Source organism: Alosa alosa, chromosome 5, assembly GCF_017589495.1.
Source record: "Alosa alosa isolate M-15738 ecotype Scorff River chromosome 5, AALO_Geno_1.1, whole genome shotgun sequence".
NCBI lineage: Eukaryota > Metazoa > Chordata > Actinopteri > Clupeiformes > Clupeidae > Alosa > Alosa alosa.
Window position 1 is genome coordinate 33,288,359 of NC_063193.1, and position 14,824 is coordinate 33,303,182.

General features: G+C 45.7%; 1 protein-coding gene across 1 annotated transcript in view; it reads left to right on the plus strand.

The window, feature by feature from the left end:
• grin1b (glutamate receptor, ionotropic, N-methyl D-aspartate 1b) overlaps positions 1 to 14,824 on the plus strand; it is a 41,940-nt gene that overhangs the window by 19,727 nt on the left and 7,389 nt on the right. Inside the window, 9 exon segments of the mRNA XM_048242858.1 lie at positions 285 to 412; positions 1,228 to 1,392; positions 2,254 to 2,372; positions 3,332 to 3,444; positions 4,168 to 4,316; positions 5,245 to 5,402; positions 6,517 to 6,678; positions 6,901 to 7,010; positions 7,597 to 7,742. Of these exon segments, the coding sequence (XP_048098815.1) occupies positions 285 to 412; positions 1,228 to 1,392; positions 2,254 to 2,372; positions 3,332 to 3,444; positions 4,168 to 4,316; positions 5,245 to 5,402; positions 6,517 to 6,678; positions 6,901 to 7,010; positions 7,597 to 7,742 (1,250 nt within the window).

Consider the following 14,824-nt stretch of genomic DNA (forward strand, 5'->3'; position numbering starts at 1 on the left):
ATTTAGGCTGGTAAACAATGTTAATTAAAAAATCCAAAAAAGGGTTATTTATGAATTGCGGGCATAATAAAAACCCATTAACGTCAGCTTTTAACATGACTCATGGTTTATTTATACTTTTAAATATTAATTACTCCATTAGCTTACATTACTTAATGGGAACTTAATGTAGTAATTATGTTCTTGAAGTATCTGAATAATGTATTTACATCTGAAGCCTGCTGGCTGCTGTTTCATCTAAGAGAGTTTGGCATGAACTAGCACGATCTCTGATTGGCTCTCAGGCAGACCTATCGTGGCGCAATGCTGCTACGGTTTCTGCATCGACCTCTTGATCAAGTTGGCCATGACTATGAACTTCACCTACGAAGTCCATCTCGTGGCTGATGGAAAGTTTGGCACCCAGGAGCGTGTGAGTACTCAGGATAATCAATGTCCTTTAAATTCCTCTCACACAGCGAGTCTGTTTCCGCACTCTCACTCTCTCTCCTCCCCTCAAGGAGAACCCACTGCTGCCCTGCCAATCAAGTGAAATGAAAAATAAGACAACCCTCTGGCAGCGGGCAAACATTATTTCCTCTCAACAACAACAACAATACTCCTGCAATATTTAGAATACAGCACTCACCGTGATAGGGTGCTTGAGTTGCTCTAGTACGGTATGAAATTTTAAGTTAATGCTTGTCAGAGCTCGATGGGACTTTAAGGTTATGATATTGACAAAGAAAGCTCAAACAAAAACTCATCTAATCTGAATTGTATCCGCGTATAAATTTTTTCAATGGTTTGGCATCAACCATTAAGATTCATCAAGCAATAAATTGACAAATCTCGTTCTGAATGTAAGCTGCAAATGGAGAAGAAGTAAAGCACCACAGCAAGATGTCCCGAATCAGAGCGGAAAACTCTGCTGTCTAAATCACACTGATTTGTTTTCTCTCTCGCATAACAAACAGTATTGTAGGAAATTAGGTGCAGTTGAAACCGACTTCTCTGAGACAGTGAGTGGTGCTGCTGCCTATGCTGCTTTTCAAAATGGTGGCACATGTTCATCGTGGAGCATCAGGAAGTTGCGAAATACTCTCAAATAATCCTGAGTCCTGAGCTTTACGATTAATTGCGGCCTTCACAATTTGCTAATTGCATTGCATTGCAAATGGCTATGTTGATTAAAAAGTGTGTTAACCGTCAGCGCTTCAGTGAGTGGTTTGGTGTGTGGTGTGTCAGGTGAATAACAGCAATAAGAAGGAGTGGAATGGCATGATGGGAGAGCTCCTGGGTGGCCTGGCTGACATGATCGTCGCGCCGCTCACCATCAACAACGAGCGTGCGCAGTACATCGAGTTCTCCAAACCATTCAAATACCAAGGGCTCACCATTCTCGTCAAAAAGGTACCGCATCCCGCTCGCACGCCGACCTTGAGCTCGCACGCCGACCTTGAGCAGGATGCTGGAGCATCCAATTTAATCCCCTGCATGCTGCTAATGAATATGAAATAGGAAGAGTTACTGTGCAGAAATATCATTCTACATTTTTTTTTAAAACAGTAACACTGCTCAGTTGTAAAATCATTAATTGGGAGAAACGCAGAGAGAGAGAGAGAGAGAGAGAGAGAGAGAGAGAGAGAAACAAACTGGACATGGTCATCATCATGGTCCATGAGCCTTTGTTATGGCGTTGCGTAAATATGGACACAGCAGAGTAACATTCATCTAAGCTGTGGGGTCAGTGCGTCTCTCTATGCACGGACGGCCCCTGTGGGCAGTGAAATATAAAACATATGATTCAGAGATGATGCAATAAAGAGTAAGTAGTAAGCAGCAATGCAATCCTCATTAGCACGCATGGCCATGCCTGTGAGAACACTTTAGTGCACGCTCTCTCTCCCTCTCTCCCTCTCCCTCTCTTTCTCTCTCTCCCTCTTTCTCTCTCTTATTCTTTTTCTCGCTCTCCCTATCTCTCTCTCTCTCTCTCTCTCTCTCCTCCGGTAGCTGTGGTTGGCTCGGCTCGCTCTTAATGCCTGTCCCTTTCTGTGCCATGCTGTGTCTATGTGCCGTACTGAAGCATACACACACACACACACACACACACACACACACACATGCGCATACACACACACACACACACACACACACACACACACACACACACACACACACATGCATACACACACGCACACACACACACACATGTCCGCTGGGCAGTCAGGCTCACTGGCATGTGAATAACGCTGCCCCCCCCCCCCCCGGCAGGAGATCCCACGGAGCACGCTGGACTCCTTCATGCAGCCGTTTCAGAGCACCCTGTGGTTACTGGTGGGTCTGTCGGTCCATGTTGTGGCGGTGATGCTCTACCTATTAGACCGGTTCAGGTAACCCCGTGGCACTGGCGACTGCGACAACTCAACCCTGGACATCCTGTTTGACCCCTCGCATGCACACATACACATACACACACACACACACACACACACACACCATCCCCTCCACCAACGCAGCCCTGCTGGCTCGCCAACAGAAGCTGGGTATGTGTGTAAGACGCATGTGCACCCCCACCACCAGCAGTGCCCCCACATGCCTCTCAGCACTGCTCCCCACTGCAGATTATCTACCCCAGCAACCTGCCCCAGAAATCTGCCCCCACCACCACTCTATCCCCATGCATGAGCTAAATCAGATCCAGTGCACAGCGACTATGTAGGGGGAAGTATGCATATGTAGTATATATGTAGTATGTATGTGGTATGCATATGTAGTATATATATATATATATATGTATTATATGTATGTGTATATATGTTAGTACACATGTACTGGATTGGATTTACTCACACACCTTCTTTACCCTCCTCTGGCATTTACTTCCTGGATTTCCACATCCCTGAATACAGTAGTGTACTCACATGAGTAGCCAGCGTTAGTCTGAAACAGCGTTAGTCAGCGTTAGTCAGAAACAGTGTTAGTCAGAAACACACATGGATGGGATACTCTCAACACTTCCCAGCTTTTAGAAGATACCTGCTATTACACCTGCTGGGCTGCACACACACACACACACACTCATATACAAATACATACACCCACACTTACACTCAGACACACACACACACACACACACACACACACACATATACAATTACATACACCCACACTTACACTCAGATACACACACACACACACACACACTCATAAACACAACATGCACATGCCATAAAGCTGCTGATATGAGAGGTCCCTTGCCGGTTGTCTGTGGGGAAGAACCATGTATCTCTCGTCCTCACCACTGCTGTGTGTGTGTGTGTGTGTGTGTGTGTGTGTGTTGTCCCTACAGCCCATTTGGAAGGTTTAAGGTGAATAGTGAGGAGGAAGAGGAGGATGCCCTCACCTTGTCCTCTGCTATGTGGTTCTCCTGGGGAGTGTTACTCAACTCCGGAATTGGAGAAGGTAGGCACACCACATACTGTGGTCACCTGTGTGTGTGTGTGTGTGTGTGGGTGTGTCTGTCTTTCTGTCTGTCTGTATTTGTGTGTGTGTCTGTGTGTGTGTGTGTTTGTGTGTGTGAAAGTAGGCCTCCAACACAGAGACAACAAACACCATCACACATCTCCTCAACTGAAAGTCAATCATTTATTTTCATTTTATTTTATTTTATTTTATTTTATTGTGTTTATATTTGTAAAAGTCACATTATTATTTATTATTTATGTATGTTATTATTACTAGTAGTAGTACTGTTTTGCACCAAATTAAATTATTTGATATTATTTGGTGCACGGAAAAACTCATTTGTGGACATGGACCTAATGAATTCTCTGTTGAGGATCTTAGTAGCCAACGCTGGAGGAGATGTGCAGTTAATCTGGAGGAAATGTGCAGTTAATCTGGAAGGAAATATGCAGTTAATCTGGCCCTGTATGTGCAGTTAATCTGGAGGAAATGTGCAGTTAATCTGAAGGAAATCCCAGATTAATCTGTCCCTGTATAATGTGATGCTGGGGGGGTGTTAAATGTGTTCCAACTCCCCCATATCTGTCCCTGAATGTGATGCATTCTGGGGTGTTAAATGTGTTCCAACTCCCCAGTTTGTTCCCTTTTTCATTCTGTTCCATCCAGCATTGGGTGCCATCTTGAGTGTTTTTGTCTTTTCTCCCCCCGTCCCTTGGTCAGGTGCCCCACGGAGCTTTTCAGCGAGGATCTTAGGTATGGTGTGGGCAGGCTTTGCCATGATTATCGTAGCATCCTACACTGCCAATTTGGCAGCCTTCCTGGTGCTGGATCGGCCTGAGGAGCGCATTACCGGCATCAACGACCCTAGGGTACGCACACACACACACACACACCTCTCTCACACACACACACACACACACACACCCACACACACACACACACACACACACACACACAAACACCGCACACTGCGCACGCGCCAAGCACGCTGCAGACGCTACACGCACGACACACACACACACACACACACACGCACACACACACGCACACACACACACACAGTGGTCCTATGGTATGTACACACATGCACGCACACACACACATACACACACACACACACACACAGACACACACACAGTGATCCTAGGGTATGTGCACAGACGCATACACACACACACACACACACACCGCGACTCTAAGGTACTAAGGTACTTCCTCCATGCTCGCAGGTGTGTGATGGCATGACCCCTGGCATGCTGTAAACAGGCTTCCGTAGAGAGCGTGATTGGAGAGAGAGAGAAATGAGGCCTGTAATTACTAACGTGCATCATTCTCTGAAAGCATGCAATTAAGCTCTGTAAGGGCACTCCGCGAAGCTTCCTCTCTCTCCTCTCTTTCTCCTCTCTCTCTATTCTTCTCTCTCTCTTCTCTCTCTCTCTCTCCTCTCTCTCTATTCTTCTCTCTCTCTCTCTCTCTCGCCTTGGGTTTATTTTTGGCTCTATCCTTCTTCAGGGTGAAAAAATACCACAGCCCTTTAACAAAGCCCTGCATAGAGAGCAATCATACATCACACGCAGATAATGGAGTTGAATGAAGCCGATTTGCTAGAGTAGACTGCCAGTTAAGGGCACCTTGTTTGGGGGGAAAAGCTCAGCCATTTAAATCTTTATCAGCATGTAAAAGATAAAAGCTTTAACACTTGACGCAGAGTGTCTTGGTCCTGTTGTGTGGAGGGTTTTTCTCTGCCTTTATCAGAGAGATAACGCTTCTCCTCTCGTCCCCTCGTCCTCTCCACAGCTGCGAAACCCATCAGACAAATTCATCTACGCCACAGTGAAGCAGAGCTCTGTGGACATCTACTTCCGGCGGCAAGTTGAGCTGAGCACCATGTACCGTCACATGGAAAAGCACAACTACGAGAGCGCCGCCGAGGCTATCCAGGCTGTGCGGGACGGGTGAGTGAGTGACACGCCGAGACCAGGGAGGGATTGTGTGTGTGTGTGTGTGTGTGTGTGTGTGTGAGGCGAGTGAGTGCCACACAGAGACCAGCTGGGACTAGCCAGAAGTAGGTCAGATCAGGACCTGAAGCAGGACGACAGAATGACAGGACAACAGCCTAGATCAGATAGACTCTGGATTTGGCACTGACTGACAGGGGAGTGGTTTGGCAGTCTGAGAGTGATTGACTGAGTACTAACTGAGGTAGTGTGGTTTGGGAGTCTGGGAGTGGTTCAGTAAGTACTAACTGAGGTAGTGTGGTTTGGGAGTCTGGGAGTGGTTCAGTAAGTACTAACTGAGGTAGTGTGGTTTGGGAGTCTGGGAGTGGTTCACTAAGTACTACTCTAACTGAGGTAGTGTGGTTTGGGAGTCTGGGAGTGGTTCAGTAAGTACTAACTGAGGTAGTGTGGTTTGGGAGTCTGGGAGTGGTTCACTAGTAAGTACTACTCTAACTGAGGTAGTGTGGTTTAGGAGTCTGGGAGTGATTCAGTAGCTGCAAATTCCACAAATAAAACATGTGTCAAAAAGATCTGGCCATCACTGGGGGCAGCTCAGGGCCGCATCAGGGCCGCATCAGGGCCAGTTCAGGTCAACATCAGGGCTTCACCTCTTCTGCATTCTGCTGTTATCTGGTTTGGAGGAAACCAAGTCGTGGCTCCTGCAGTGTGAGATTAATGGCGGCTCTGTGTGTTGGGATTCCTGACACAGTTTGGCCCGTCCCCCTGTGAGTAGTGCTGTCACACTAGATAGGTCATATTACGGCTCAGACCTCCCCAGCGCACCACAGGGTATTCCCAGCAGAGGTGTGCATGCTCAGGGCTGGGTCTGAACGCAGGAGATAAATGAAATCAGCGCAGCGTCCTGCTCTGGAGGAACAGTTAGTCACCTGCAACGGTGCACATGGTGCTGCTGCCAGGGGAAAGGAAACTGATTGGCAATGGCTTGCACCATGGTTTCATGGTTTATTATTGACTTCTTTCGCACATCACCATGAATTAAAGACATCTGCTGAGTAAATAAATAAATAAATGAATGAAATGTGAATTTGATTCAATGTCTGCCCACATGCAGCAAACTCCATGCCTTCATCTGGGATTCAGCGGTACTGGAGTTTGAAGCCTCGCAGAAATGTGACCTGGTTACTACAGGGGAGTTGTTCTTCCGCTCTGGATTTGGCATAGGCATGCGCAAGGATAGTCCTTGGAAACAAAACGTGTCCCTAGCCATTCTCAGGTGAGCCAACAAAACGTGTCCCTAGCCATTCTCAGGTGAGCCAACACCTGAGCGTGTGATCCCTTGTTCCCGCCCCCCCTCTTTTCCCGCATCAGTTATTGATGTCATGTCAGTGCTCTAGGTTCCCTCACAGGATCAAAAGAGTATATATACTTTAGTGTGCCCTTGTGCGGCTGGCCTGCCCTCTGTCTGAGATGACGATGTCTCCTGTCCACTCCCCAGCTCCCATGAGAATGGCTTCATGGAGGACTTGGATAAAACCTGGGTGAGATATCAGGAGTGTGACTCGAGAAGCAACGCTCCAGCCACGCTCACCTTTGAGAACATGGCAGGTGAGCTCCTCCTGCTGACCCACAAGCACTGATACAGAGGAAAACATGAACAAATAATAACCATTGTTCACAGCCAGTGATCTGTATGTATTATAAGTCAGGGTATGTAAGGATATATATATATTTTATGGGCGTGTATGTATTATAAGTCAGGGTATGTAAGGATATATATATATTTTATGGGCGTGTATGTATTATAAGTCAGGGTATGTAAGGATATATATATATTTTATGGGCGTCTAGTACACAAGTTTTCTCTAGTGAGATTGTAGGTACATATCACTGACTGAGGCCATGATAAAACCATTGTGATTATTACTATTAGTTAATATTATTGCTTATTAGTTGCAGGCATTTGAATTTGTTATCAAACATATTCTGCTAGGAAACATGAAGATGCGCAGAAAGTATTGAATGAAAATGCTTAAAATGAATAGTTATACTGTTAGATGTCTTGTGTGAATAGTTATACTGTTAGATGTCTCGTGTATGTGAAAGTGACAGCTACCAAACCGTGCTATCTTCTCTGTCCTCAAACACACTCACACACACACACACACACACACACACACACACACACACACAGGTGTCTTCATGTTAGTGGCTGGAGGCATCGTTGCAGGCATCTTCCTCATCTTCATTGAGATCGCCTACAAGCGGCACAAGGACGCCCGTCGGAAACAGATGCAGCTGGCGTTTGCAGCAGTGAACGTCTGGAGGAAGAACCTGCAGGTACATCCCACCCACACACACACACACACACACAGCCTCTACTAGTGTCCCAGACCCCCCACACACCCAATGGGCCAGCTCAGGGGCTTAGCACAGGGCTAAAGGGGAAAAACCCTACAGTAGGCTACTCCACTGCCCTGAAACATGCCTCTCAGTTCTATAGATTAACATTTGATCCTACAGTAGGCTACTCCACTGCCCTGAAACATGCCTCTCAGTTCTATAGATTAAGATTTGATCTTTTGCGATTGATAGAGGTCCACAGTCCCTCACTACACCCCTCAGAGTCAGATGTGTCAGCACATATAAATATATATATATATATATATATATATAATATATATATATATATATATATATATATATATATATATATATATATATATCAAAATACCCCAACACACATTGCGACTTAATAAAGTCAAGATATAGAGCTGCAGACTACATGAAATTAGGGTATAATTCAAAACATTGCCATCTTATTGTGCAGTAAAACTGATCTAATTCAAAACATTGCCATCTTATCGAGCAGTAAAGCTTTGGCTGCCTGTTTTCCTCACACAACATGTGAAGCTAACAGCCTCATTCTCTTGCTTTGGTTTCCGGGTCATGGGAAATGAACACAAGTGAATGCTAGAGTGCTTGCTAGCTAGCTCACAGCCTTGCTAACTTAAGCACACCATTCAAACACACACAATATCTTGTGTTTTGTGTGTGTGTTTGTACGCCAACGCCTCATCACAAACCTTAAGATACTCATCATGGCCCCAGGGGGGGGGGAGAGGGGGGTGGGGAGGTGGGGGTGTTGGGGAGGTCGGGAGGTGGGGGTGGTTGGTGAGGTGGGGGAGGTGGGGGGGGGGGAGGTGGGGGGTTGGTGAGGTGGGGGGGGAGGTGGGGGACCAGACTGGAACAGATCTGGCCGCGCTCTCGCCCTGATACAGCTCAGATCCGGTTCCATTCCGGCCCTGGTCTGGCTCAGATCCGGTTCCATTCTGGAACAGCTCAGCCCCTCCTCTGTCTGCTGTGTTCCGGGTCTCCTTCGTGAGCGGGCAGTGAAATTAGCACACAGAGGCAGAGAAAGGGCATCCATCACAAGCTCACCATCCTGAGGGCAGCGGGTATTTCTGGATCCTTACACTCTCCGCGTCTGGGATACACACTCAAACTCACACACACACACACACACACACACACACACTCAAACTCACACACACACACACACACACACACACACACACACACACACACTCTAAACTCACACACACACACACACACCTCACACACACACACACACACACACACACACACACACACACTCACACACACACACACACACACACACACACACACACACACACACACACACACACACACACACACACACACACACACACACACACACACACACACACACACACACATATTTAAACACACACACACACACACACACACAGCTATATTTGAGCACCCTGGAGGGTACAACTACTCACAGAGCAAGCACAAGCACCAGACTGTCCAACACATTTGGCCCACAGCCCTGTGTCACCCAGGTAACCTATATAATATCATGATATATCACTGGCTCTCTGTCTAGATCAGAGGAAAGCATGCTTTAGTCAGATACCGCACTCTCTTGAGTGGTTTAAATATTAAAGGACACTTTGCCAACATCAACATCAACAACCACACCAAAATGATAACTACACAAATATAAACAGGATCTGATGAGTACATCAGTTTTATAGACAGATCTATACTGATCAATACGAGGGATGAGGCATGTGTACTGATGCTGAAATAGCCATAAACTAGACAAAAACACACAAATACACACTCTCTCTCTCACACACATACACACTCTCTCTCACACACAAACACACACTCTCTCACACACAAACACACAAATACACACTCTCTCATGCACACATTCTCTCTCACACACAAATACACACATACAGTCCCTCTCTCTCTCTCTCTCTCTCTCTCTCTCACACACACACACACACACACACACACACACAAACAAGGATTATGAGTGATTTCTGAAGTAGAGCACACACACAGTAAGAGCTTGCTTTGCAGCTGTTCTTAGTGAGATACACAGCAGGGGCTACACACACACACACACACACATGGGGCTGGTGCTCTTAGTGGGATGCATCCAAACACATCGCATGCACACAGAGGGTGATGCTCGTAGTGGGGTGCACACACACACACACACACACACACACACAAGACGGGGCTGGTGGTTTTGAAATGGAAAGTGGGTCTTAACTCCACAGCAGCTGTGGCAGGAGGTAGCAGAGGCCAGAGGCTCCCACAGATCTGAGACATATCCCACACACATTTAACCCACATCCACACACACACACACACACACACACACACACACACAGATCCCACACACATCTAACCCACATCCACACACACACACACACACACACACACACACACACACACACACATCTAACCCACATCCACTCCCGACCCCTTCCCCATTGTGATGCTATCTCCAAATCAGGTTCTAGAGACTGTGGACTGCTATCCCAGATAGCAACGTCAGGTTCTAGAACGTCAGGTTCTAGAGACTGTGGACTGCTATCCCAGATAGCAACGTCAGGTTCTAGAGACTGTGGACTGCTACCCCAGATAACAACGTCAGGTTCTAGAGACTTCTAGAGACACCATTAAAAATGTCCCAAGTAACTCCACACTGCATTGGTAGACTTCTGAGGGTTCTGACATTTAAAACGAGATACTGAGAACTTTGGAAGTGCACAGGAAGTTTATTAAAAAAGACTGTTTATACAAGCAGTACCTTCAGAGAATCTCTCCGCTGGCCGCCATCTTGTAATGAAGTCGCGATCAGTCGACTGCCGAGCACGAACGAACAGGAAGGACAGAGGAACAGATTGCAAAAGTAATTACAAAATTACTAATTACTAATTACAAAAGTAAATAGGAAATATATAGTTACTGTCTACATGAGCATGATGAGTACACGGTATCAACGAAGCTCAAAAGGTTTTTACATCAGTGATGGGAATCTCGCGTAATGTTGTTGACGGAAGACGTGCTGCACACGTGAAGGAAACAGCTGGTCAGTTACGTGATTATTTACATTACTTGTGGACTGGACTTGGAAGTTTGCAAATCTAGATGGCAGAATACAAAGAGGACACAGAGTTATACGAGGAATTTGAAATCATCGGATCTGCAAAATATAAATGACTATTACGCCATTCAAAATGTCCGGATACTAGTGACTGGCTTGGACACCGTTCCCAATGCAATGGGTGCAACCACTCACCTCGGCGGACCCCGAGCCACGTTCGGCCAGGTTAGGTTACCTGGAAAGCGTCAGGTCCCCCACGCATGCATCTATTCCATTTATCAAAATACACACTGAAACAACGCCCACCCCTTCCTCTCTCCCAAACTACATTTCTTTCTATTTCTGATGGTGGGCTAGGAAAAGTAACGTCAGCATAAACTGCTCTCCGGAATACAAAGCTAAGTGGCTTGTTAGCAAGCAAAGTTTGGTCATGTAACGTTACACGATTCCAAAACGAGGTGATTTACATGCAAATAGTCAAACAATTTCATACATACCTCCGGAGCAATTACCGTCGCTTTCGGGATGGCATTTTTCTTCAGATGTACCCGTCTTGGGGGGTTTGATCCTCTTGAAGGGATAGCAAACTCGTCTGCATCAAAATGTCAACTACATACACGGTATGTACAACCTTCTGTTTTAGAATATTGACAGGTGTCTCGACATCGAGTTGCAAAACAACAAGCCACTGTTTCAAAGTGGGCTCCTGGAAAGGTAGCCTGTGAAACGTTCCTGGATTGTAGCTCCTCATCCTCTTGCCACAACCTGGTATCCTCCTCCTCACGTGTGCAGCACCTGATCAGCTGTTTCCTTCACGTGTGCAGCAACTGATCAGCTGTTTCCTCACGTGTGCAGCACGTCTTCCATCAGCAACATTACTCATCATGCTCATGTAGACAGTAACTGTAAATATATTTCCTATTTACTTTTGTAATTAGTAATTTTGTAATTACTTTTGCAATCTGTTCCCCTGTCCTTCCTGTTCGTTCGTGCTCGGCAGTCGGTCGATCGATCGCGACTTCATTACAAGATAGCGCCAGCGGAGAGATTCTCTGAAGGTACTGCTTGTATAAACCATAAACAATCTTTTTAATAAACTTCCTGTGCACTTCCAAAGTTCTCAGTATCTCGTTTTAAATGTCAGGACCCTCAGAAGTCTACCAATGCAGTGTGGAGTTACTTGGAACATTTTTAATGGTGTAAAAGCGATTGAAGCTGCATAGGCTACGCTATGCCCCACAGCCAGCTGAAAACCTTATGCAAGTTGGATTAAAATCGGCTCAATTCAGAATACTAGGGGTGACCCGAAGGTGCCTATTTGGACACATGTAAGTACTTTCATTAACATCTTTCAGTGCAGCTAAGGTCAATTTTCACACGAATTCTCCTTTAATGTGTATCACGTGTGCAGCAACTGATCAGCTGTTTCCTTCACGTGTGCAGCAACTGATCAGCTGTTTTTTTCACGTGTGCAGCACGTCTTCCATCTCCAACATTACTCATCATGCTCATGTAGACAGACTTAACTATATATTAACTATTTACTTTTGTAATTAGTAATTTTGTAATTACTTTTGCAATCTGTTCCCCTGTCCTTCCTGTTCGTTCGCCGACTTTCGCGGTGACTGATCGCGACTTCATTACAAGATAGCGGCCAAGCGGAGAGATTCTCTGAAGGTACTGCTTGTATAAACCATAAACAATCTTTTTTAATAAACTTCCTGTGCACTTCCAAAGTTCTCAGTATCTCGTTTTAAATGTCAGGACCCTCAGAAGTCTACCAATGCAGTGTGGAGTTACTTGGAACATTTTTAATGGTGTAAAAAAAGCGATTTAGCTGCATAGGCTACGCTATGCCCCCACAGCCAGCTGAAAACCTTATGCAAGTTCGGCGAAAATCGGCTCAATTCAGAATACTAGGGGGTGACCGAAGGTGCCTATTGGACACATGTAAGTACTCGGTAACATCTTTCAGTGCAGCTAAGGTCAATTTCACACCGGAATTCTCCTTTAATGTGTATTCAATATATTGATGATGTTTTAATCTAATGTGTCCAGGCGTTTGACTGTATGTCTCCTCAGTCCAGTCTTGGTCAGTCAGTAGGTGATCACACATTCCAGTGCTTTAAAGGGTCTTTTAAGGACCCAGGGACAAAGGGATAAATGAGGGGTGTTTATATGTCATACTTTGTGTATGATGGTAATGTGTGATAATGTATGTTCTGAGAGGCTTTGTGTATGATGGTAATGTATGGTAATGTATCTTTCAGATTTGAGACCTAGCCATAGCCTTCTGTGCATATATTGATATTTCTGCTTTATTCTGGTCTCTTGATTTCTGGAGAATTCTGTCTGTGCATGCGTTCTACCTGCATGGGATGCGTTTGAGACTTGCCAGTTATAAAACTCTTTTGACATTATACGGTCAAAGTAACTAACCAAACCAAAGCAACCACAGCATGATCCAATTCCAGAGACCTTTGCCAGAGATACCCTTTGAGGTTTGCCTTATTTCATTTCCTTTCCTTCTCTGAACAGGCATACAGTACGCTGCACCACTAAAAGCATGGTACATATGGCACACAAAGGAAATGTTCCTCAACACTTGTGTTAAGAACATTTTGAAAGTTTAGCCATGCTATACATAGACCTAATGCATTTAATTGCGAGCAGAGCATATGAGAAGCATCTTTAAAACATATGGCAGAGAGGAACTAAAGCAGTTTGGCTGCCATGCCTTCCACATAAACAGCGCTAAAGTCTGTATCGCTCATGTTAGAGATGCCGTGCCAATGTTTGCCAAGTTCATAACTATGAGCCAAATCCACCCACACACCGCCCACCAGGAGCTCTGGGAGGAGACTTATAATTAGTCGAAAAGCAAGCAAGCCGCGTAAACAAAAAGCCCTTCAGCTCCACTGAGAATGGGAAACGGTCTTCTCATTTTTTGTTTTCTGAAGGTTGTCCAACACTCTGGGTCAGGTCAAGGCTCATCAGGATGTTTCAGACAAACCCACACACTGGCCTGAATGTGTTTATAGAGTTCATATGCGAGACAAGAGCCAGTGGGTTACACACCAATCAATAAGACCTCTTCCACACACACACACACACACACACACACACACACACACAATATTTGCAGCTACAATATACTGTTCTTGAACACAGTGATTGTTTAGCCCCCCAGAATTCGAGAGTCAGTGATATCGCCATGGTGATATGATTCTCATCCTATCATCATTCTGACCCTGACTCTGATTGGCTACATTTGATTTGCCCTGGCAACATTTGCACATGAAACCCCACTAGACGCGGGTGCAGGTGTGGACCCTTGGTGTGTATAGTTAGCGGCCACGGCTCAAAGGCGCCCCAGCTGCCTGCCTGCCTGCCCCTGACCATGGAGATGGAGATAAAAGCCGTGAGAGTTCAAAGAGATTTGGAGCTCACCTCTTCTCTTTCCATCTCACTGGGTCTGAGTCTGCTCCCAGACGAGGAGCTCATGACCCACCTCTCCTCTCCTCTCCTCTCTACTCCTCTCCTCCCCTCTCCTCTCCTCTCCTCTCCTCCCTCTCCTCTCCTCTCCTCTCCTCTCCTCTCTACTCCTCTCCTCTCCTCTCCTCTCCTCTCCTGAGTCCGCTGAAGATGCCAAGGTGTTTTTCTCGTTCTGACAAAAAGAGTAATTTATAGATGTAGCCTTACAAATCAAACCAATCCACTCAGTGTAAAGATCTGATTGTTACTGCTAACATCAGGCACAGGATGAAGGGTCCGCTACTCACGGTATGGTGTTGACACAATGAATCTGAAGCTAGCATTTCTTGGGCTCGTCAAGAGCAAAATGAAGCCCATGTTTGACTTTGATTGAATGTTGTTGGCCTTGGTTAAAATATCATATCATTCATTCTGCATTTCCTTTTGAGTTTCATATACTGCATGTCCAATGGCTGCACTCACAACCCCC